Source organism: Myxine glutinosa, chromosome 8, assembly GCF_964187855.1.
Source record: "Myxine glutinosa chromosome 8, kmMyxGlut1.1, whole genome shotgun sequence".
Taxonomy (NCBI): domain Eukaryota; kingdom Metazoa; phylum Chordata; class Myxini; order Myxiniformes; family Myxinidae; genus Myxine; species Myxine glutinosa.
Genome location: NC_136268.1, coordinates 64,395,380 through 64,420,965, shown reverse-complemented (window position 1 = coordinate 64,420,965; position 25,586 = coordinate 64,395,380). Strand labels below are relative to the sequence as shown.

General features: G+C 44.4%; 1 protein-coding gene across 2 annotated transcripts; it reads right to left on the bottom strand.

Moving 5' to 3' along the window:
• Nucleotides 1-166: 166 nt before the first annotated feature.
• Nucleotides 167-22,022, bottom strand: IFI30 (IFI30 lysosomal thiol reductase). Of its 2 annotated transcripts, XM_068124580.2 has the most exons (8): nt 21,776-21,972; nt 20,783-20,962; nt 9,015-9,089; nt 6,480-6,575; nt 5,185-5,337; nt 1,581-1,649; nt 1,241-1,275; nt 167-1,068 (listed from the first exon to the last, which is right to left on the bottom strand). In XM_068124580.2, the coding sequence occupies exons 1-7, from the start codon at nt 21,911-21,913 to the stop codon at nt 1,246-1,248; spliced, it is 741 nt and encodes a 246-aa protein (XP_067980681.2). In that variant the 5' UTR covers nt 21,914-21,972; the 3' UTR covers nt 167-1,068; nt 1,241-1,245. The 2 variants fall into 2 exon arrangements, with proteins under 2 accessions (XP_067980681.2, XP_067980680.2); XM_068124579.2 differs by having other exon boundaries at nt 167-1,275; nt 21,776-22,022.
• Between the last annotated feature and the right edge of the window lie 3,564 nt (nt 22,023-25,586).

The following is a 25,586-nucleotide window of genomic DNA, read 5'->3' as shown; positions in this document are numbered from 1 at the left end:
AATCATGCAGGTACTAATAAAGTAACTAAGTATTTTGCTCGTGTCATAAAAATAAGCCTTTTACAACTAAAAACAGAAAACATTGCTCTACTGTTTGTTCACAAAGCCCTGCTTTGATGTTAAATAACCGTAGCTTATTTTGAAAAAAGAAAAAAAGAAGAAGAAGTTACCCTTTCTAAAAGACATTTTATTGACATGATTCATTCCAAAAAAAAATAAAAGATCAGTTCAAAATAACTTTGAAATAGTGCAATATCAGTTGCAATTTTAAAGCAATATTCAATCATAAAATATCTTGTGAAACATTTGTGACAAATCATTTCCTATAGTTGTGATTAAACAAGCATAATGAAACTTTGCAGCCTCAGAATAGAAAAGAATACCGAGTCCTCCTTTTACAATGCAAAGCATTCCATTCCTCTCTCTCTCTCTCTCTCTCTCCCTCTCTCTGCTGTGTTCTGAGCCATGAACAGAGCTGATCGCATATACTTCCTCACGGGTTGCGGAACGCGTGATTACGTCGCTGTTTATGCAATCTGATATGCCAACAAAATGGGCTGTTATCAACATGCTGCTTTGACCGTTTTCTCTGTGTAACAGGGAGCTGGGAGCGTGATCACAAAGGGCTCCGAACATGGTGACCTTTGGTCAAAACACGGTTTGCTTATCATGGGGATTAGCTGGGAAAGCATTCTGCACGAACACTTTACCATTTCCTTTTAAGGTGGCTTTATTCTTGTGGAAGGCTGTGCTGAAGATTTTCCGGAAATGGAATACTTTGCAGTGAGGATGAGGCACAAGTCCCTCGTAGAAGAGGTATATGAATGATTGAGTGCAAAAGAGGACCCCAGCCCTTATTATATGAAGAACGCCACCAAAACCTGGATATAAACTAGATAAAAAATTCGTATAAATGCAATTTTGCTTAAATGGGTGGAATATCAAAAATTTACAACAGACTTGTAGATTCCTGAAAACAGCAAAATAGGATCCTGCCTGACTGCAAAAGTTGTTTCACCCACAGTTTGACATTCAGGTCGTAACTGTGTTCCGTCACTCGTGCGATTGCTGGGATACATATAAAACAATAAATCAATTGTCCATTTCTCCTTTGCCACAATTTCCTATGATTTGTGTTCTAAAGTTAAAAATAAAAATCAACACTCGATGAAAGAAATTACGAAAAAATTATGACTATTTAGTATACTTCATTGTGGATCGACAGAGTACATGCTCACACCATTGTTAAACACTGCAGGCTGCTGGTAGCGTGCCCTGGTCCGAAAAAAGAAAAGGTGGCAGAATAGGGAAGAGAGCGGTTAATTCAAAACATCCATCAAATTATCAGCATTACAAGACAGCAAAACCAGGTTAAATTAAAAAGGGAAGCAGGAGGAAATGAGAAAGAGGAAGATCCATGCGAAATCAAAAAGTTGAGGGACGGGAAGGGGAGTATTTAAAAAATGGAGACTATGATGACCTGGAAATGAGGCTTTGAGTATATATCGAGTGCAGTAATAAATAACACAGGGAAAGCGTGAAACTGAATCGACACCGATTAGGTCACAGATGCAACATACCTTGAATGTGTGACATACAACAGCGAGAAGTGAATTTGAAGCTTGCTGCTGAATCTCTTCAGTGTGCACCTTGACAGAATAAAAACACCAGAAGTTTCACAATTATAAATTGCTTCAGATATAGAAAGAGGCTACGATTACATACACAAGAGGTATGTGTGCGTGTGTGTGCGTGTGTGTATGTGTGCGTGTTTGTGTGTGTGTGTATGTGTGTGTGTGTGTGTGTTTATGCATGTGTGTGCAGGTGTGTGTGGGTGTGTGCAGGGGTATGTGCTTGTGTTTTATTCTAATCATTTGAGATGTGCGAGTGAAAAATTAAAGTTCATTTTGGTACCACTACTAAAATAAATCCGAAAAGATTGGGTCTTGTGCTTGGAATATGTCATTGTAAGAAACACTTCAGCAAAACACTTGCATGATATTTGATTAGTGTTGTTACGGGTCGACCTCAGGGCACCGCAGCGAGTACACCAGTAATCCGGAGGGTACCACAGCAGAAAATAAATAAAGACAATCGTATGGCAGGAGACAGAAGGGGAAACCATATAAGGAATGTTGATGAATCCCTACGATCTACCTTAAGCACAAGAATACTAATTAATTTCCATAACATTTAATGACTTTCATAATAATCCCCAAATTAAATAAGTATAAATATCACAGGCAACAATGCAGCGATAAGTTAGCTCACAACTCGAGGTGGCAACTTATCTCAAGCAATCTGTTTGTACAGTAAACCTCAGCAGGTTATAAATGGGTGAACAGTCGGCAGTTAGCATGGTTGAAAGGATCTAGTCTGTAGGGTGTGCACAGGATGAAGCTGCCTCGACATTCTCGGCTTACAAGTACTAGCAGCGGTACACGCCCTATGGGCGGGGCTTCAATTGGGAGGCCCAAATGAAAAGGTTAAATATCAGAAATTGAAGGCTTTTTTTCTTTTAAACGATTTTATATAAACATCCGTTAAATCTCGATCGGTGCAGCCGTTTGTGCGGCACCCGGGAAAATAACGTCATGCGGGAGCAAGTATCAGCATGATGTGGCAGTGTGGGAGTCCACGTTTCTGATCCTCCTTCATGCCGAATTAGGCCACCACTTCTCCAAGCATTCCGCTCTTCAGATCCGCCATGAGGGATTTAAGCTTGATACTGAAGACTCGTGCAGTTAGTACTCCCGATGTCGTATGTACTCCCGATACGTGTTTCCTTCATTGTAAAAACTTCCAAATCAACAGTTAAACGGATTTTGAGCCGATAGCTGTTACGGCCTTGGCAAGATCGATGGAGACAGCGATCTGTTTGCGTATTCACCGTCCAAATAGCTATGTGGAATTCTCTCATGTGGAGATTAAACTAATCGTGTTCACAATCGCTATGTCGTATGTACTCCCGATATGTGTTTCCTTCAGTTGAAATGGGTTAGAATTCTCTCAAGCAGGGATTCAACCCGTGTCCTTATAAAAGGTCTTTGTCCGAGGTCACCGAGTTCGATCGGTGCAGCCGTTTGTGCGGCACCCGGGAAAACAACATCTTACTATAATTCACCAAATGTCCGTCCGTCTGTCTGTCTGTCTGTTCGAAGGTACCGTAAAAACTGCTGAACCGATCGCAAAGATATTTTGGGTGTATAATCCTGGGATCTCCAGGAGTAAAATAGGCTATTTAGTTTTCAAAATTTCAGCTTTAGTCTCCAGCATTCTCAGGTTTGGACTCCCGCATAACATTCGTGTTCGCATAACGTTCATTGTTCTCATTGTGACGATGTTGCTTTCCCAGGTGCCGCACGATCGGTGCAGCCGTTTGTGCGGCACCCGGGAAAGCAACATGTCTCCATCGATCGCTAACAGATCGCTGTCTCCATCGATCTTGCCAAGGCCGTAACAGCTATCGGCTCAAAATCCTTTTAACTGTTGATTTGGTACAGTTACACGTATCGGGAAGTTTGTACACGTATCGGGAGTACATGCGACATAGCGATTGTGAGCACGATTATCGATCACGATTCACGATCATCACGATCATAGTGTATCGATCACGATTTGAAACACGATGGAATAATATTTACCGATATGAACAGTGATATGGCTTTTATTGAAATTCTAAAGACACTGTTTAGATTTTGATGATTTGCGTGTGATACGATTCAACGGATATTTATATGAATCATTTAAAATAAAATAAAACCCTTCAATTTCTGATATTTTGCCTTTTTATTTGGGCCTCCCAATTGAAGCCCCGCCCATAGGGCGGGTACTCTTGCTAGTCATCACAATGAGAACAATGAACGTTATGCGAACGCGAATGTTATGCGTGAGTCCAAAACTGAGAATGCTGGAGACTAAAGCTGAAATTGGGAAAACTAAATAGCCTATTTTACTCCTGGAGATCCCAGGATTATCCACCCAAAATATCGTTGAGATCGGTTCAGCAGTTTTTACGGTACCTTCGAACAGACAGACGGACGGACATTTGGTGAATTATAGTAAGATGCAGAAGGTGAAAGTCTTGCATCACTGAAGCATGGACAAGAACCTGAGTCCACATGTAAAGTTGTATGAGAGGTTGAAGATGAGAGCTCCAAGCTGTTAAGGTCAATGTGTTACTTGAGAAAAATAGCGGAAATTGAAGGAATGAATAAGCTCAGAGATAAGGCATGAGTGGCACCAATGAGGGTATACAAGCTTGGGAATAGTCACCGAGATAACAGCAGTGCAATGTCCGGCAGGTAGATGCCACGAGTAGAGGGAGTTCAGTGAATAACACCTCACCGTATTATTCGCCTCACCTAATAATACCTCAAGTTGGCATTTGGTGAAGTCAATGCATTCCACCCTCACTTAAAACTGGAAGATGATATGTAACCACACCAAAGCCATTTGTGACAACACAACTGGCTGCATGGCAAGCGCCAAGAGGAGGTACTGATCCCATGTGACTGTCTTGCTTCCAAAGCTGAAAGAGGACCACAGAGTGTTGCAACTTCAGACAATGAATACGCTCTGATTGGCCCACAGGGTGCATTGCAAAAAACCTGATCTTTAATGGTACATATGGATTTCTCCTGCTTCCGTAAGTGTGGCAATGTCTTGTCCAGCACAGGTACTTTAAGTGGCTGTAATAGTTTGTTTAAAAAGGTTGAATCAATTTTAGTAATGTGCTGCCATTACTTTTGATATGATTCTTTGAATAAGAAAAGCCCTCATCATAAAGGCTGCTATTGGAAGGGACAGCAAACCAAGCTCATGAACACAAGCACTACAATTAAAATAAATGGTTCAAACACAAGGTTGGGAGAGGTTTCATGAAAAGGCATGGAAGTTGGGATCAAATAAAAACAGCTGGAGGAATGATATGATTCAACGTGTGAAAATTTAATGTTTAGAAAAGTTATTTTTCAATTGCTCATTCATATTAAACCACATCAAAACAGCTCTGGCTGATTATATTCATACTTGCGGTGCCACAGATAAATTGACCATTTTGGAGACAAAATCGTAATACCCATGTGGGTGGAAATAAAGACCTTTTTGTTGAAATGGATGGTCTGCATCCGGTTGTCTGTAAGCACATATTGTCTGGTTTTATGAATGTCAATGCTCACTCACCCCATTAATGACGATCCAAGGAACATACTTGTGCGGTGGTTGCAACCCGTCCGTCCTGACGGCGTTCTTATGCATTATGTCATTGCCAAGGGAACCATTGCTGCACTTCACCATATCGTTCCAGATTTTAGTGGAAGCCAGTATCTGCACACACTACACAAGATAAGGAAGTTAGAGATACGGTACATGGGAGGGTAAGGGGGAAGTGAACAATGGTTATGTGGATTCACACAAGCTTATGTATAGTATCACTGGTTCTGAACAAAGGTGTTTTCAGCAAGAAAACCCGATGAAGCTAATGCAAATAATATCTTTCCAAAACTACCAAAACCTTTATTGGAAAATAAATAAAGAAGCAAAGGTTATGAATTAAATTAGAACAAAAAAATAAAACGAACAGAAAAGGTAGAGATAGAAGACGCAAATAACAAGCAAGGCCAGAAAAGATACATGAAGTGCATTTCACAGCCACTGCAATGCATGGACATGGGGATAACTATATTAATATATCCAGTTAGCTTTTCTCTTTAAGTTGAGAACAGCAAAATTAATATTGGTGGTCTCGCATGAATACTTTGTTTGTCTGTAGAACCACATGCTTGTGTCGACAGCATTCTGATCTTTCATACAAGCGGATCAAACACCTATATCAGTTGACATCCGTCTCTGTCTCTCAGTCCATGCACTTTTACGTCCAGCGATCCAGGCACGTTCCTCACCCCCGCAAAGGCCAATCATCACAAGGCTGCCCACAGCGTCAAAGCCCAAACATGTAGATGTTGTGTGTGTGTGTATGTGTATGTGTATATATATATACACACACACACACACACACACACACACACAATAATAATATTGGGGAAGAGAAATAAAAACATATATATATATATATATATAATTTTTTTTTTTTTTTCCTTCCCCAATATTATTTGACACGAACGTAAAAATATTATCTGTATGATAACTATTGTACACGTTAGGTATAGGGACCCAACATCCAGCAAATCCCAAAAACCAGCAAGCCTAATTCCCATGCTTGCCAGAAAAGGGGTCCCCTACCTGTGTTGTCAATTGGTGATAAGAATCTGCCCTTGGAGATTCTGGCAAATGTTGATGGCAAATAATGAAAAACACAAACGTGTAAAAATCTGCAACTACATATATACCTACCATCCATTATTAACTAGAGGGTGAACAATATTTGGTTAGCAATAATTGTTTGATTAAAAAAAAAAAATTCTGATCACAAAAAGGTGAACGTTTAAGGCATCTTGTGCGACCTCAGGCTCACGTACCAATTCTGCAGCAGTTACAGGGTCGTCAGCAGTCTCCATGCAGTGGATAATTGGAAGATGGTCATCATTGTTAGGAAGGAGGTATATCAAACAGGTCTGGCGAAGCACACATTGTAAATCCACATTCAGCGAGTCAAAGCAGTTATTATTGTAGAAAATCAATTTCATTACTACTCACAATTTCACATGATAAATAACATTACATGGCTTTGAAGACCAACAACGCTTGTAGTACTGTAATGGCAGTTTGTGTTTCAAGGAACTGATGAAATAATTAAATAATGAGAAGCGTCTCCCAAGGAATTGCTGAAACTTGTAATGTGCTGGACCAAGTAATGCTCTAGAAAAGTTCATATAAAGGTGCGTCAATTTGATTCATACAGCTGAATGAAGAAATAAATGTATTTTATTTGCCAAATGTTGGGTGCCCCTTTATGCAAACTTTTCTAGAGCATTACTTGATTCCTCCTCAGAACACAAGGGTAGTCCAGCATGCACACAAGATTTTTTGAATGCCCCTTATTTTGTATTGTTTGGTATTTTCTACAAGCTATGGAATGTCACTTCTTTTCTCTACTTTGCCACATGGCACATACCCATTTATAAAGGGGCCTTTTCTATGCCCCTGCCATTTTACCCAAGAATAAAAATGTGCCTTGGCTGAGCACATGGCAAATACACAATCACAAATATTTTAGCTGCCAATTGGAATGATCATTTGTCTTTGTAATGTTCAGCTTTCATTTTCTTTCTTCAAACCTAAATGTCCCCCAACCCCCACCCTCTGCCCAAACCTCACATGCCCCCATGCTAATTTATATCTATAGATAGAAGAGTTTAGCGGGTAATGATAGAAGCATCGATGTATTGCGAAGAGAAATGGAAAAAGAAGAGTAAAATCCATTGTACCATTAGAAAATTCAAGTTATATTTTTGTTTTTGTTATAACTTTTTGTTTGTTTGAATATTGTTATTATAACTTGCACACATTTTACTGCATCAGGCCAGCAAGACACGTCGCTCTTGTGCTATGTGGTGTATTGAAAAGGTTCCATGACAACAACCTATATGGGGACAAATTGCCCCCTAGGGAGGAAGTGTGTCCTGTACCTGTGCCAGCTGCCCCTCCTTTTTGCGGATCTTGTGCTTTCCCCAAATAATTGTACAACCCACTCTGTCGATAAAATCTCAATTCCTCTCCTTTGGAAGGCCGCATGCTCATTATCCCCGGATGAACGGTGGAACTTCTATCAGGTTTGTGTGAGTTTAGTGTGCGACATTCTGAAATTGAACAATAAGTGGGCCTGCTTATTACCGGATGCATCTCTCTCTCAACCTCAATGGGACAGTTTTTAATCAAAGGCTTATACTCAAAAGAACTGGGGACCTTCAGTGGAGACTAGCTCATTGGATTTTACCCACAAATCATCTACACGTTTTTTTCTGAATTGATACCTGATGAATGTCCTTTTTGTGGTGCATCTGAAACCCTTTTCCATGCGTATGTTGCGTGTCGGCGTTTAATTTCCTTATTTCAATTACTTAAGGAACTGTTTAGAAATTTTTCACAGTTTTAATTTTAGAGTTTTTATATTTGGTGTTAAATACTTGCTTTGCTTAAGAAAAGAAGCACCTTTGGCCAATTTTTTGTCGGCTCAGGCAAAGATGATGATCAATGTGACTCGGAAAATGAAATTTGAAGGTTCATCAGAGAGGGATTGTAATTTATTTGTGCTTTTTAAGAATCTTGTGGTTACTGGAATTAAATTCGAGTTTAGTTTCTATAAACTCAGGGTAAGTTACCAGAATTTGAGCAAAAAAAACAAAAAAAACAAAAAAAAAACACCTTTAGAGGCCATTTTTCCCCGCAAAGCAGGGGTTGGCCTTTTTCGGGAACCGTGGTTGTTGTTGTTTTTCGGTCCCCTTTTTGAAGCAATGTTTTACGGCCGGATGCCCTTCCTGACGCCAACCCTTTTTGCCGCCTTTAACAACAAACAGGGAATTACCAGTGAACTGGTACTCAATTAGCCGACCTCGGAAGGATGACAGGCTGAGTCAACCCCCCTGGCGTTAATTCAGCAATCGACCGGGATTCGAACCCAGGATCCTTGGATCCTAAGCCGGCACCCTAGCCGCTAGCCCAACACCAGGGTTTGTGACTTTGAGCAAATGTGGGTGGCAAATTCTTTGTGTAGTGTGGTCGATGGAGATTTAGTTTTTGATTCGTAAAAACTATCAATGATCAGCTGTACTTGGCCCGGATTCTTCTCTGTCATTTGTTTTCATGTGTTCTGTTGTTTTGGGTGTGGTTTTGTATTTTTGTAATAAAAGATGAAACAGTCAGTCTGTCTCTCTCTGCCTCCACTTATTACATTGTTTGTTATGGGGAAATCACTTTTGTTTTACGTGTTTTCAGCTGATGCGGTCAATTCTCGGAACGCAACTACTGTGTTAAATGAGCAATAGCCATAGTGCACATTGGAGGTGTGATGATTCCATAATATGAGGAAGTGAAAAAGATAAATAATTTCTCACCTCAAGCAAGTTGATGTAGCACTCATCAGGACCGTGCTGGCATGTAAACTCCCAACCCTCCTTGCCACGATTTTCCTTTTTAGGAGGCATACACGTGTATCTCGATTATGCTAACACTCACACTAAGAATATCATTCTTGCACGTGAGACACTTATCCTTGAACTAAACAGGAATAGCAATGTTCAGGCAAAAGGAGATAAAAACAAAATCTGCAAGGTTCTCTCTAAACTTTGGGGAAACAAAGGTTAAGGTTATAAATATTGTGGAATATGTTTGTATGTGGAAGAGGAAGTGGGTGAGTAATACGAGGAAGCAGGTGACAAATATGAAGAAGTAAGAGTAAATTGAAGAGGATGGAATGAATGCATACATTTCCCCGAAAAACTCTAAAAGTACATTTTTACAGGTCTCAGGTTATCAAATCATGTTAAGGATTTTATATTGAAATTTCCAGGAATAATCTGAAGAGATATGTTATGCACACACGAGTATATATACTGGGGTGCAAAAGTATGAATGCAGTAGGAAATTTAATTGAGACGTGATAACAAAATAAATCATTGTAATATGAAACCAAAAGCACTATAAAGGGATTTCCATGAACTCTTAAGGACATAACGAACTTATTATAAAAGGAAAAAATTTCAAATCTGTCTTTACATATTGTTGCGGATATGGGACTTGGCCTCAATATCCGCTTGTAAATACTCCCCTATTTCCCCAATACTCCCCAACTATCCCCAATCCCCCATTCCCTAGTCCCATTGCCTGTAAATAACACTCTGTAGAACCGACCTTCCCCTTTTTCCCCCATTAAATGTCGTGCCCAGGTCCACCGCATCTCACGTAGACAACTTTCGGACATCTTGCTAGTTATTCTTAGTCTATGTCAGTTAAGGACTCGTTTCCATTAATTCTGACTCTTCGTTGCACCAGAATGTGATTATATGGCACCAGTAGTGAGTTTAGGACCTTCCCATACCTCCTCCCATCTTCTTCCCCAAACAACAACTACAACAACAACTACAACAACTACAACAACGGCGCGGCGCGGGGCAGTGTGCGTCCTCACACCGGCTCGGTTAGCCGCCATTGACCATGCGCTCCGACGGGGTTACCACGAAGGGGCTCCTTGTCAGCCCCTCGTCAAGGGCGGAGCCGGTAACCCCCCCGCACGCACCCAATGAGAAGCAACGGGCCGATTCCATCTGGGGCGGAGCTAACGAGCCGAGGGCGTGTCACTCCCCGCCGGATATACGCGGCCACTTACCGGACGTGACGAGAGATGCGCCCCCAGCTTGAGAAGACAATCACCACATCCGAGCGCTGCGACCTCCCCGCATCTCTAGACCGGACCGGGTCGATCCTGCCCTGAGCCCAGGTGCACCTGGAGCCATCGATTCTGCCTTTCCTTGCCATCAATCCCCGTGTGAGTCAGTTTTGTCCTGTTTATCTGTCGTCTGTCAGGGAATAAGATAAGTGTGTCTAAGTGCCTGTCTTTCTATGCTGTCCCTCTCATTCCTGTAATCTAACCTTCCGCCCTAATATAACCTCCTCCGGAGGTCTTGAGAACTGAACCCTTGGTGTCGTGTCATTTTAGTCCCAGCCGTTGTGTCCTTTTCCTTCATTGATTCAGCGTAGCGCGACTCGGCAACGTTCGAGTATAATCGGGTAAACGTGCAGGCGCGGTCATACCAAACCGCTCGGTGAACCAACATCCACCACCGCGTCTGTAACAATTGGTGTCGAGGAGTGGAATTCGGACCCGGGACTAAATTTATTAGGCCCAAATTTTGGAACACCAATTGTACCACTAGGGTAACAATTGGTGTTGGGGAGGTAGAATTCGACCCGGAGCGCGTTTCCCGCTCGAAATTATAACGGCGAAATTTGAATTTGTTTTACGAAAATAAAAACCCGAATTTTGGAAGTCGCGCTATGGCGGATCAAGACAGCTGGGGTCCGGTAGAGGAGAGTGAGGCAGGGTCGGTCCAGGACCAAATTGAGGGACGCGAGGAGAGCGAAGCAGCGAGGGTAGCAGACGCACAAAATAGCGTCGTTGCGCCCGACGTTGCGGGGGCGCAAAATGGCGCCTCGCTGGTCACCGCGACCGTGGCAGCGCCCCTGGTGAATTCGAACCTTTTCCTCCTGCAAATGGGGGCCCTTATGGAGAGGCTAGAAGCAAAAATGGGGGTAATGGGAAACCAAATGGGGGTAATGGGGAACCGGATGGATGCTCAGGGTGAGCGATTGGAGGGCAAAATAGGGGTAATGGGAAACGAAATGGGGGTAATGAGGGACGAAGCGAGGGGTACCGGTGAGGGGTTAGACAACGGGATAAAAGAGGTGAAAAAGGGGTTAATGGGGGTAGAAAATAGAATGGCTGCCCAGGAGAATCAGATAGAGGGAGTGAAAAATGGGTTAGAGGGGTTAGAAAACAGGATGGAAGGCAAATTGAGGGACATGAGGGACCAAGCGGAAAGGGAAGTTAACCAAATGGGGCAGCAGATAGAGGGGGTTAGAATGGGGGTAGAAACTAAACTGGATGCTCACCGGGAGGAAATGGAGCAGATGAGGGTGGCATCTGGGCAGGAGATGCAAGTGATGGGAGAGGAGATCAGAGGAGGTGTGAGTGAGGAGGTCGGAGGAGTGCGCGAGGAGGTGAGGCACTGTAAGGAGCACATGGAGAAGGAGGTGAGAAAGGGGACTGTAAAGTTACAAGGGGGCATAGAGGACCTGACGCAGGAGGTGGAGCAGCTGACGGTGGGACAGACGGAGTTAGTGGAGCAGGTTCAAAGGAACACTGCGGTATTAGGAGGTTTAAAAGCGACACAGAAAGAACTAAAAGATGACTTGGTAGCGACGAAGAGGGAATGTCAGATGGTACGTGAGGGACTGACAACGAGGCTGGACGAGGTGATAGAGGTAATGGAGACGAAGGACCGGCAGGTGAGGACGCACATGGAAACGGTCAAGGTAGCCTTGGAGGACGAGCTTGAGGAGACGTACCGGGGAATAAAAGAGGTGAAGCAGAAATTAGAAGAAGTGGAAGAAGGGATGAGCGAAATTAAGAAGCGACGGAGAGGGGATAAGAAGGAGATAAAGGAGGAAGTAAAAGAATTGGTCCAAAGTCTGTGTTTGGATCGTGATGATGTGCTCATTAACCGGATGAGGGATTCGCAGGTGATGGAGGAGAAGCGAAGAGGAAGAGGACCCGGTGTAAGTGGTGACCAATATGGTCGTGCGTATGATGCGCCAGGTGATTTAAGAAGCTTGGGGGTCGAGATGGACCCGGGTGTTCGTGAGAGGCCGTTGGTGAAGTGTGGGACAGGTCTGGTGTGCGAAAGAGGAGGTGTGCGAGAAAGTCCGACTCTGGGGTGTGTGAGGAAAAAGTGCGTGCCAAGGAGTGAGGGTGCTGGCGAGAGTGAGTCGGTCGTAGCGCGTGTGCGAGGGAGCACATGGAAGCGCGGTGTGGTAAGTGTTACAGAGGGTGTGACGGGAGAGTGTGCGCAGCAGTGTGCGCGAGAAAGGTGTGTGACGGACGGGTGCATGGGGAAAGAGTGCGCTGTCAAAGGCAAGGAAGAATGCACACCTGTGGTGAGTGTTACAGAGGGTGTAATGGGAGAGTGTGCGCGAGAAAGGTGTGTGACGGACAGGTGCATGAGGAAAGAGTGCGCTGTCAAGAGTAAGGGTGAGTGCGCTGTCAAGAATGGAGGTGAGAGTAGTGAGAGTGACAAGGAGAGTGAGTTGGTTGTGACAGGTGAGCGAGGATGTACACCTGGGATGGAAGGATGCACACCTGGAATGGTAGAGCGTGAGTGGGAATGCACGCTGGAGTTGGTGGTGAGGCACGTGGTTGGGTGTGCGAATGAGAGCACACCTGTGATTGTCACAGAGGAGGTGACCGAGGAGGGGGTGCGAAGAGGTGTGTTGGTGAGGTGTGCTACCAACGAATGTGTGCCAAAGTGTTCGGTGGTCAGGTGTGTGACCAAGGCTGTGAGTGGAATGAGGGTACCTGGGTGTGTAAGGAGAGGTACGAGGAGCATGGGCACGGCTGGATGTGTGAGCAAGGAACGGGCTGCGGGGTGTAAGCATGCAGGTGAGGCATCGAAGGTAACCGGGTTAGAGGTTAGGTCGACTTTTAGCCGAATCGGGCCCTCGGTGCGTGCTGGGCCTCGCTTTGAACGGCTGCGTCCGTGCTCCACTAGGCGGAGCGGGCAGCCCGATAGAAAGGGTCGTCATGGCGACCACTTTTTGTTGAGGCATTCCGGCAGGTCGAGATCGGGACATTGGATGGCTCCACGCCGAGATGGTGCGTGGGATCTCGGCCCGGGTAAACCTCCTTCCTTGCACCGAATGCGGGACGTATCCAGCCGCTGGCACAGAACAACCCGCATTCATGGCTTGGCTTTACGAAGCCGGGCTTTGGACGGGAATTGGCGCACCGAGAGGCATTAGTGAGTAGACTGTGTGATGAGGATAGTGTTTTGGCCCCAAAATTAGAGCAAAACAAAATTTGATGATTGGCAAAGGATTGGCAGTAGTGATTGGCAGATGATGGGCAGTGATTGGCAAATTTTTAATTTGTTGAAATTTGATGTGCAAAATTGGTAGTGAGCGATGGGCCCGGTGGGTAAGGCTGGCATCCCTGCCGCCCTTCCCAGGGGGGGCAAAGGAGCAATAGCTTATGGGGTGTATGGCAGTGAAAACTAGCCCGGGTGGGTTAGGTTATATTGTAGGGATCTAGAAAGATGACATTAGGTGACGTTAAGTTTAGTTAGTGACTGATACCTGTAGTGGGGACGCAGGTAGATTAGTGTGGATGATAATGACGTGGGAGCGCAATAGTTTAAAGGGACGACTGGGAAGCGCAAGTTTCAGAAGGGAGTAGTTAGCTGAGATGATGCCGTGTGTGTGAGGATTGAACAGGTGTGATTGCACAGGTGTGCAACTGGACAGGTGTGTGGAGCAGTGTGTGAGTAATGAGTGTTGTGGATCAGCGCGAATGCGCTTGGGGAGAGAAGGGTGCAGGTGGCACCAGGTGTGAGAGCACAGGTGTGCAAGTACAGGTGTGTGGAGAGAGTTGGAGTAAGTGGTACGGAGTGGTGTGCATGGTGCGAAGGTGTGGATGGGGGAAGAGTGGACCCCTTTCACGAGTACCCGGGGCGGGTAGTGTAAGTGTTAGGTAGAGGGTATAGGTAAATTGTGGTTGGAAATTGGCATTTGTGGTGCGGTTGCAGAATGGTGTTGTGAATGGGTGCATTAGTGTTGTGGAAATGGCTGGGCGTGTAGCCTGTTAGTGTGTGTAGTTGGTTGGGCACTCCACCACTGTGAGGATGTCGGCCAGGTGAGGCCGCAGGTGGGCTCTGGGAGCCGGTAGTTGTGAGTGGGTGCCTGAGGATCCCGGGTGTGGATCGGGCAGCCCAGTGCCAGAGAGGGCACCGAGTGGGGAGAGCGCCAGAGGGCCTTCCCCAGGTAGTTAGGTTAGAGTAAGGAGCAGGTAAGCTCGGAGGCAACTGCAGTGGTGGAGGTGTGCAGGTGGGTAGACCCGCTGGGAGAGGTACATGTCACAGCCCAGAAATTGTGCGAGGGCACCGGGAGATGAATCGGGGGAGTGAGACCCCAAATTGAAAAGCACCACAGTTTGGCCAATGGGAATTGGTTTTTTAGAACCCATAGTGTAAGAGGGCCAATGGTTTGGCCGGAGAAAGACCCCGGGTAGTGTAAAGTTGTTAAAGTCATTTAGGAAATAGTTAGGATTGATGAACCTGTCGCACCATACGCAGCCACTTACCTGTGGTGATGATGATGACTCCACACCTGTGTTTTCTTTGTTCTGTGTGCAGGAAATGAGAATTGCTGTGAGGATTTGTGAGACGCATCACGACGTGGATGAGACATTGGGGTGATTCCATCTCTCCCTCCCTAGGAGGGACTGATGATGAATTGGAGATGGCAAATTTTGATGAGAGTTGAAAATGGCAAATTTGATTGGTTAGGAGGGAGAGAAGACGAATTTGGTTTATGGGAGGAACGGGGAAGACAATAGGGACGTTTGTTGATTAGTAAAATAGATGTTTATGGGTAGTGTTGTGTTCTGTGGATACAGTAAGGGGTAAGGGAGGGGCCATGTAGGTTACCTGGTGGGGGGGGGGGGGAGCGTACGGTAGGAACGTACCTGTCTCACCTGGTTCCCATGTGCCCCCAGTGTGCATTGCCTTGCATTGCGTGCACTTTTGCGCCCTTACCACCTTACTCACTTGTCTGCTTCTTTTGTCTCCCACCTCCGAGGATCTGGCTTTGGGGCAGAGAGAGAGAGGAGAGAGAGGTGCTGGCTTCGCAGTTGTGGGCCTGCACTTTCGCTGCTTGCTGCTTGGATCGATACACCATATGGACCGCAATGTTTGTGGCCACCCACAATGGACCGCAGTTCTTTTGCGGCCAAGCACCACCCATGGATGGACCTATGGGTCAACGTGGCACCTATGCCATACAAGGTGAACCACTTATAGTTGGCCCCTGACGGCCACAATACAGAAATGGACGCGGTTGGCGCCTTTCTTTATTTTTTGAAAGAGGCAAGAACACCAAGTGCACCACACGAAGGCAAGACCAGCGGCAGAACATCGGCCGGCTGTGACACCACCGGTGATTCATAAACACTTTATTGGTGCACCGGATGGTGCTGACTGTGTGATGGGGTGGTGCTTTTGGTGCTTGGAAGGGGTGCTCTGCACATTATTAAAGGCCGTAGGCCACAGAGCACTCGTGGGTTGGTGTATCGATGCTGGCATGCATGCTCTCTCTATGCATAACATCTGCATGTGTTCCTCCAAAAACAGGTCCTGGATCGTAGTGTAAATAGCAGCGTAGTCTTGTAAATAATGCTCCCTACCGGCTGTATGTTTAGTTTGCGAATTCTTTCCGCAATTCGGTTATCCTGTGGGCGTGTTTCTGTGAGGAGAAGGGTGCAACGTCGCAGGGGGACATATTTACTCATTTGTGAATATTTGTAAAACTGTCGCACTCAGGGTAGAGTTAATAGTAGAGGGAACTACATCTGAGTGCCACACTAAAGTAGGTAAAAATTTATCGGGTCGGGACGCCCCGAGGGTAGAGAAGGGTGCAATGTTGCGGATATGGGACTTGGCCTCAATATCCGCTTGTAAATACTCCCCTATTTCCCCAATACTCCCCAACTATCCCCAATCCCCCATTCCCTAGTCCCATTGCCTGTAAATAACACTCTGTAGAACCGACCTTCCCCTTTTTCCCCCATTAAATGTCGTGCCCAGGTCCACCGCATCTCACGTAGACAACTTTCGGACATCTTGCTAGTTATTCTTAGTCTATGTCAGTTAAGGACTCGTTTCCATTAATTCTGACTCTTCGTTGCACCAGAATATGATTATATGGCACCAGTAGTGAGTTTAGGACCTTCCCATACCTCCTCCCATCTTCTTCCCCAAACAACAACTACAACAACAACTACAACAACTACAACAACGGCGCGGCGCGGGGCAGTGTGCGTCCTCACACCGGCTCGGTTAGCCGCCATTGACCATGCGCTCCGACGGGGTTACCACGAAGGGGCTCCTTGTCAGCCCCTCGTCAAGGGCGGAGCCGGTAACCCCCCCGCACGCACCCAATGAGAAGCAACGGGCCGATTCCATCTGGGGCGGAGCTAACGAGCCGAGGGCGTGTCACTCCCCGCCGGATATACGCGGCCACTTACCGGACGTGACGAGAGATGCGCCCCCAGCTTGAGAAGACAATCACCACATCCGAGCGCTGCGACCTCCCCGCATCTCTAGACCGGACCGGGTCGATCCTGCCCTGAGCCCAGGTGCACCTGGAGCCATCGATTCTGCCTTTCCTTGCCATCAATCCCCGTGTGAGTCAGTTTTGTCCTGTTTATCTGTCGTCTGTCAGGGAATAAGATAAGTGTGTCTAAGTGCCTGTCTTTCTATGCTGTCCCTCTCATTCCTGTAATCTAACCTTCCGCCCTAATATAACCTCCTCCGGAGGTCTTGAGAACTGAACCCTTGGTGTCGTGTCATTTTAGTCCCAGCCGTTGTGTCCTTTTCCTTCATTGATTCAGCGTAGCGCGACTCGGCAACGTTCGAGTATAATCGGGTAAACGTGCAGGCACGGTCATACCAAACCGCTCGGTGAACCAACATCCACCACCGCGTCTGTAACAATATAATCAATCATCAGTATGACCCCCTTTTGCCTTGAGAACTTCCTCAACTCCGTGCACGAATGATTTAATTACCCCAGCCATAGTGCACAGAGGTTATGTTTTCACCCTTGTTTGTCTCTGTCTGTCTATTTGTTTGTCTGTGAGCATGATATCTCAAAAGGTTATGGATGGATTCGGATGAAACTTGGAGGACAGGTTGGTTGTTTGACATGGACAAATTCATGACATTTTGGTGAAGATCCAGATGCAGATACTGTACTAGAATTTTAAAAGTGATTCTTAAGCATTGAAAGATACGGCCAAAAACTATATATAGCACAATATCTCAAGAGTTATGGACGAGTTATGCCAAAACTTGGTGGACGAGTTGGGTAAGTAACAAGAACAAGCCGATTAGCTTTTGGTTCAGGTCCGGATGCAGATGCGGCCTATCAATGGGATACAAAACATAAATTAATCAGCCCAGAGTAGGTATGCACTCTCCCGAGTGCCGTTCTAGTTTATTCTGTTAAGACAACGTGTCCATCAAAAATAACTATAATAAACGATATCTGCGATCACAAAGCGATAGCCAAGGGTAAGCCTCCCCCGACCAGAGAGGCTTACTCCTGGCGATCGTCCGTGACTTACTCTTGGTCGGTGATCCAATGATGGCCATATTTTTTGGACCACCAAATGACCTTGACCTTCAACATTTAGGGATAGAGTGTAAATAAAGAAAATGTGTCCCCATCTACAATCTATCCATAAACGCATCATCATGAAAATCGAAGGAAAATTATTAAAGTTATGATCAAAATGGTGTTTTTGTTAATTAGGTCACAATCCAAAAAAAGTAGGTAAAGGACAGGAAACAAATATCAGGTGCACAACTTCAGTGCAGATGCATTATTATGATGCAAGAGCATCTTGAAAGGTCAAGCAGTCTTGGAGAGTCCACATTGGCAAAATGGAGCCATGACAAAAACCGCATTTTTTTTTTTCAGACCACAATTTGACCTTGACCTTTAACCCAGAGGTGGGGTGTGATTTGAATCAAGTGTTAATTTGCGTTGCTCTAGGTATTCTAGGCTATTTGGAGGGGAACTTTTTATTCCCATTATTGACAAAAAAAATTATTCCGAAAGGAGATAGAAGAACAAATTGAAGTGCAATTTAAGAAACAAATTGAAAATTAAGGACAAATATGACAAATTCCCATTATCAACTTCACTAAATTCACCATGCTCATGGCGTGCTCATAGCGACAACTTGCCTCTAATCCCCGACCCCTCGTTTGACCTCTCATCTTTCAGTCTGACTCCTAAAAGCACAGAAAAATTTCCTTTGTCTCAGAGCACTATAAATGGACTAGATTCAACTGAATCGGGCAGAAGATTTGCTGGGAACGTTTATGTCGAGTCCGTGTTTGTGTATGCCGGCATAGTACTGTTAAATCTGTTGCAATACTCGTTATACTCATGAGTCTTCTGATCATAAATCTTCTATAATAATCATTGCTGGTGTGTGTGCAGACATTTGATCTGTGTACATTTTCCACAACAGCACCAATGTCCTTTATGCAAAATATCTCAAGTAGTATTGTATGGTGTATATGAAGCAACATTTTTTTTAGCCTGTACCAACAAGTATTATATTATAATTTAAGAATTACTGGGATTTACGACGTAGCCCATAGGCCAGAACAGTCTCGAATAGCATTTGTCTGTCCGTAACATCACCACAAAGTCCACCAATCAGAGCTGAGTGTCTGGTCACATGACAAGGGGACAGCATTTAATAACCATTACAGTTGCATATTTTACTAAAAGGAAATATAATAACCTTCTGTGGAACGTTTTGGGGTCCCAGCGGATGTCGTAAGGTAGGTCGGAGGTTTCAGAAATTCTTAAATATAATTACGATTTTTAAATGCGATCGATATGGACCTGGCTCCCAAATCCGGAAGTGAACAGATGATGACGGTTTATGGTTTGACGTCTCAATACAATCATGATTTAACAATATATTTGAATATACTACTGTAATAGTATTAATTTGTGATTGGAATGATGAATGATGCTGTTTGGAATGAAAACATGGAGAACCTGCTGTCAATGCCTGACGTTAGATTGAAGGTGGCACAGGAATGTGGAATTTATTCGTTCATAGTTTGCCATTCGCCACTTTTTTTACCCAAGTCATTCACGAACCAGCTGTCCATGCCTGAAGCAAAAAAAAGTAATACTTACATTATTTGCAATCTGATAACTGGTATCCCCACCCAGGTCATACTATCGTCTTCAACTGAAGTATCAAAGAAGCCCGGCTACGCCGTTTTTAGACTGTCGGTCTTGTTTTCCCAAAACTAAAATACTTTATGACCTTTCATCAATTTACCTATCTGACAAAACAAATGACCTCCAATAAATAATACTGTTGTTGTTAAATATTATTTGATAAAAATGTTAAAACAAATGAAAAAGCAATACTGGAGTGGTAGATAAGTGCCAAAGTGACCTGAGAAATGAAAAACAAGCATCTCGTAAAATAATCGAGGTTAAATAATAATAAATATGAGCCAAAGTTCGGGGCAAGAAAAGGCCTAACTATTAACTTTTGAATTTTAGGTTCCCAACTATCCACTCATATTCCCATCCTTGGAAGAATAATCTGCAAAGACAATACTTCAAATTTAATCAGCAAAAGCGAAAGGTAGAAAACATACAGTGCCTTTCAAGTTACTAACAAGACGTTACTCACATACGTGTTCATTTTCAACATAGGCCATAAAAATATCACTTTTAAACTTAGCCGATGGATAATCGATTCCAATCTACGAGTAGTTGTCTGCATAGTCTCGGTGCATGCAGACTGCAATGACACCCTGTCAATAATATGAGGTCTTCTTGTGTGGTTCTCTCTCTCTACCATGCTCTCGCATGGCATCGGTGCCACTGAAGCAACTTCCTGAGCAGGGGTTATGCTGGGTGGTTTGCCATCGTCCTCCCAGTAGTAGTTATGGCAGGAATTTGGAATTTGTTCATGGTGCTGGCGATAACTTAACTACACTTAACACAGGATATTTAGCATCCACCAACTAATGCTGGCAGACGGGAGACATCCATCTGAGGACGGCACACATATTAATAGACCACCCTGCCTGATAAACACCAGGATGACAGTTTACAGCTGGGTCACGACTCAAACCCAAGCGAGACAGCTTCGAGGAGAGTGTGTGTAACCTCTAGGCCGTCTGGGCCATCCTGCCAGCGCTCTTATTTGCTTACATCATCCTCAATGTATGATAAATCTTTACTGAGTGTCACTGCTGCTGAAGGACTCTTAGCAAGGGTTATCCTGGGTGGTTTGCGGTTGCCTTCCCGATCTTATGTACTTATGTCACCATTAAAAAGTCAATAAAGCACTTGGCGAAAACTAACAAAATCATTCTGCCAACAGTCAGCATGTAACGCCTGTGGTTGTGCCAAAAACACTTGCTTGTACAAATCACCCTTTCAATAACTCGATATGGATAAAAAGAGGCTTGAATATATCAAAGTTGTCAAAACATCAACTGACCTTTGCATTGCCATATGGAACAAGTGTGACATTCATGATATCCTCAACCAGACACCAGGTGGGAAACAGCTGGTAGGCCATGAACATGCGACAGTCTGGACACAAAGACTCGATGTACAAGTCCACATTGACTTTCTTCACCTCCTGTTCTCGAGCTGGCCGCTCACAGCAGACTTTCGCCTAGGAAACAATGAGAGAGGGGGGGGGGGGGGGGGGGGGAGAGGATAAATAAATGCCAGATACAATCAAGGGGTATCATCTCAATATATATTATATATATATAAATATTATTACTCCCATTGTGACACTGGATATAGATGTTGATATTGTCGTTATCATGCCAACTCTAAAAGTTTATATTTTTATTTAAATCCATACAAGAACTCGAAGGGCACTCAGTAGAGTGCATACTGTGTATCCCACTGATAGGCTGGATCAGGATCTGCTGACCTGAACAAAAATCTCATTGGTTTGTTCTTTTTATCAAACAATCTCATCCACCAAGCTTTGTCATAATCCGTCCACAACTTTTTGAGATATCGTGTTATATAATCGGGTTTAGCACTGGCTGTGTGGACAACATGATTTCCTGCACTGGTTGTGTGTCCGTCCGATTTAAAATTTCACGCTCAAGTCATACAACGAAAACTTCCACAGCCATGGGACGAATGAGTGCCCAGAACTGGCAAATGTACCTTGAAAAGCAACGCAACTGCAAGCACAATATCCGTGACGTACATTCCATAATTCACTTATGACGTCAAACAAAATTCCAGGTTAAAAAGCTGAACCATCCTAAAGCAATTGCCGCAGTGCAATAATCTTCAGCACTTACATGGAACTCGGAAGGAACATAATCTAAGTCGACCTTCGTTGGCGGAGTTAATCAATTAATGAATGACGTATAAAACCTTAAACGGCTTAACTGAAGCAGCCAAAATGAAAAATTCTCCAATCAATGGTTTGCGCTGCACCGCACGCCGCAGTACGTACCGAGCACGTTTTCGTATGCTGCACCCTCTTGCATTCGTAGTTCGCTGGCAAACTTGCATTCCTCGTCAAGCACACGCTGTGTGTGGAACAGAGGCACACAACGAGGAGTGCGCTCAAAACGAGCCGGGAGCACAACATACTGCGGCGCACTATTGACCGGCTCTGTCACATATACAGAACAGGAAGTTTCACACCGGCCACCGGGCGAAACAAGGAAGTTGTTGTTGTTGTTGTTGTTGTTGTTGTTGTTGTTAGAGATAATATAGAGATTTACAGTTTTGCTTCGAAGACTTGTCCTTGTATTTGAGAAATAAATAAATAATTCCTTACAGTAATACATTTTGATATTATAAGCGATATTGGGCCAAATTAATATAACGTAGTTTGCTACACTTGTCACTTTCTCTTATTTCCGGTGAAAATTCATGTCCTCTCTTCATCCACGGTGGGGCCCGTGGACGTGGAGTGACCACAAGTCGTGGAAGAACTTTTAGTGAGAGCAACTCATTCGACGTGAGAGTGACTCATGGAATCCTTTTATTTGGCTTTGCTAGGGGAGTCGATCGTGGAAGCGAATTTATAAAAAATTTATTTTCACAGTTCAGACCTATTAAAATTAACGTCATTGTCCAACTGGATGCATGATCATTTGACCAAAGGTGGAACACCGAGACTTTTGACCAAAGGCACCTCCGAGCTGTTCAGTCCGGGTTCGATTCCTGGCCGACTGCAAACTGTCGGATTGGTACATTGCGTGTAAGGCATTGCGCCATATTATATAAGTACGTAGTCCATGTCAGATTCTCAGCATTAATTGGTAGCTGTTAAAAAAAAAAAAACCCACGACATCCTCCACGAAGAGTCGGCGAGCTATCGCCGGTACCCTGAACAAATTTCCAAATTCCAGCTCCAATCTATCGGGGACACTGCATCAGTGGCACATCTGCACCGCCAGTAAAAAGACTGACGCAAACTGGCAGTCGCGTGCTTCATACGAAAGAAGAACAAGAAAACGTTACACCTCTTCATGCTTCACTTTCAGGTTCACCTCTTCATGCTTCATTTTCAGGTCCACCTCTTCATGCTTCATTTTCAGATCCACCTCTTCATGCTTCACTTTCAGGTTCACCTCTTCATGCTTCATTTTCAGGTCCACCTCTTCATGCTTCATTTTCAGATCCACCTCTTCATGCTTCATTTTCAGATCCACCTCTTCATGCTTTATTTTCAGATCCACCTCTTCATTCTTCATTTTCAGGTCCACCTCTTCATGCTTCATTTTCAGATCCACCTCTTCATGCTTCATTTTCAGATCCACCTCTTCATGCTTCATTTTCAGATCCACCTCTTCATGCTTTATTTTCAGATCCACATCTTCATTCTTCATTTTCAGGTCCACCTCTTCATGCTTCATTTTCAGATCCACCTCTTCATGCTTCATTTTCAGATCCACCTCTTCATGCTTCATTTTCAGATCCACCTCTTCATGCTTCATTTTCAGATCCACCTCTTCATGCTTCATTTTCAGATCCACCTCTTCATGCTTCATTTTCAGATCCACCTCTTCATGCTTTATTTTCAGATCCACCTCTTCATGCTTCATTTTCAGATCCACCTCTTCATGCTTCATTTTCAGATCCACCTCTTCATGCTTCATTTTCAGATCCACCTCTTCATGCTTTATTTTCAGATCCACATCTTCAAGCTTCATTTTCAGATCCACCTCTTCATGCTTCATTTTCAGGTCCACCTCTTCATGCTTTATTTTCAGGTCCACCTCTTCATGCTTTATTTTCAGATCCACCTCTTCATGCTTTATTTTCAGATCCACCTCTTCATACTTCATTTTCAGGTCCACCTCTTCATGCTTCATTTTCAGGTCCACCTCTTCATGCTTCATTTTCAGATCCACCTCTTCATGCTTCATTTTCAGGTCCACCTCTTCATGATTCATTTGCAGGTCCACCTCTTCATGATTCATTTTCAGGTCCACCTCTTCATGCTTCATTTTCAGGTCCACCTCTTCATGCTTCATTTTCAGGTCCTCCTCTTCATGCTTCATTTTCAGGTCCACCTCTTCATGCTTCATTTTCAGGTCCACCTCTTCATGCTTTATTTTCAGTTCCACCTCTTCATGCTTCATTTTCAGGTTCACCTCTTCATGCTTCATTTTCAGATCCACTTCTTCATGCATCATTTTCAGATCCACCTCTTCATGCTTCATTTTCAAATTCACCTCTTCATGCATCATTTTCAAATTCACCTCTTCATGCTTCATTTTCAGGTTCACCTCTTCATGGTTCAGGTTCAACTCTTTGTTTACATCTGTATACAACAACAACACAACAAGCATGTTAAGGCCATTTTCCCTGCAAGAGCGGGGGTTAGCCTAGCGGTCCCCATGACAATCTTCTCCATTTTGCCCTATTTTCTGCATCTCTCCTTGTTAACCCCCTTGCTCGCATTTCTTCTTCCACCACCTCTAGCCAAGTCTTTCTCGGTCTTCCCCGTCCTCTACTTCCTTCTACATTCATTTCCATCACTCTTCTCAACCAGTCACTTTCATCCTTCCTCAACACATGACCAAACCATTTCAACCTGTTCCTCTTCACAGCATCAATCACAGGCTCTATTCCCATCATCTTTCGCAATTCATCATTTGTCTTCCTCTCTCTCAACGATACACCGCACATCCACCGAACCATTCACATTTCCACCCTTTCCAGCCTTCGTTGCTGCTCTACGTTCATTACCCATGTCTCACTCCCAGAAATCATAACACTTCTCACACATGCAGCATACACCTTTCCCTTCAGCTTCAATGACACTCCCTTCCTCGTCAGCACGCCACTCAGTTCCTGAAACTTCTTCCATGCACATCTCACTCCAGCAACCGTTGCGGAGTCTGATCCACCTTCTCCATTCAACATGTCTCCTAGGTAACAAAATGTTTTCACACCTTCCAGCTTCACGTCGTCTCCAAGATCCAAATCAACATTTCCTCCATCTGTAGCTCCCTCTGTGCACACCTTACACTTGAATGTAGCTGCCACACTGGTTAATGACCCTCTCAGACCACTACGTTTTTGATGAACCCACTCAGCGCACATTGTACATTGAATGGAGTTCACTCCGACACCCTTCCTGCACACAACACACGGCCACTTCTCAGTTTTTTCCACCTCACCACATGCTTTACCACTGTCCATCACCCTCGTCTTTCCAATATTCACCTTCAGACCTTTTGTCTCCATACATTCCTTCCACTTGTTCATCTTCTCCTTCAGTCCATCCATACTCTCCGCAATCAACACCAGATCATCTGCATACAACAACTCCCACGGTAAACCCTCCTTTACATTCCGAGCCAGCACCTCCATCACAGCTACAAATATTAGTGGACCTAGTAACGACCCCTGATGCACTCTCACCTTCACCTCAAACTCACCACTGTTCCCGTCCTTCGTCCTTACAGCTGTGCGTGCTCTTTTGTACATTGCCATCACTACTCTGATCAACCATTCCTCCACTCCTAACTTCCTCAATGCCCATGTCACTACTTTGCGTGGAACCCTATCGAATGCTTTCTCCAGATCAACAAACCCAAGAAACAACTTCTTCCTCTTCTCCATGTACTTCTCCTGCAACTGCCTCACAATAAAAAGCGCATCTGTCGTTCCTCTTCCTGGCATAAATCCAAACTGCATTTCGTCGAACTTCGCGTTCTTCCTTGTCCTACTCTCCAACACCCTTTCCAATACCCTCATTCCATGCTCTAATAACTTTATCGCTCTATAGTCTATGCGAGCCA

Bases quoted from the DNA above. Each gene is read 5' to 3' on its own strand.
- IFI30 (XM_068124579.2), bottom strand. From the start codon at position 21,913: ATGTTGTGCTCCCGGCTCGTTTTGAGCGCACTCCTCGTTGTGTGCCTC. The intron at 20,963-21,775 runs GTACGTACTGCG...ATTGTTTCCTAG, and splicing joins AGCATACGAAAACGTGCTCG to GCGAAAGTCTGCTGTGAGCG. The intron at 1,650-5,184 runs GTGAGTGAGCAT...TATTCTGTCAAG, and splicing joins CTTGGATCGTCATTAATGGG to GTGCACACTGAAGAGATTCA.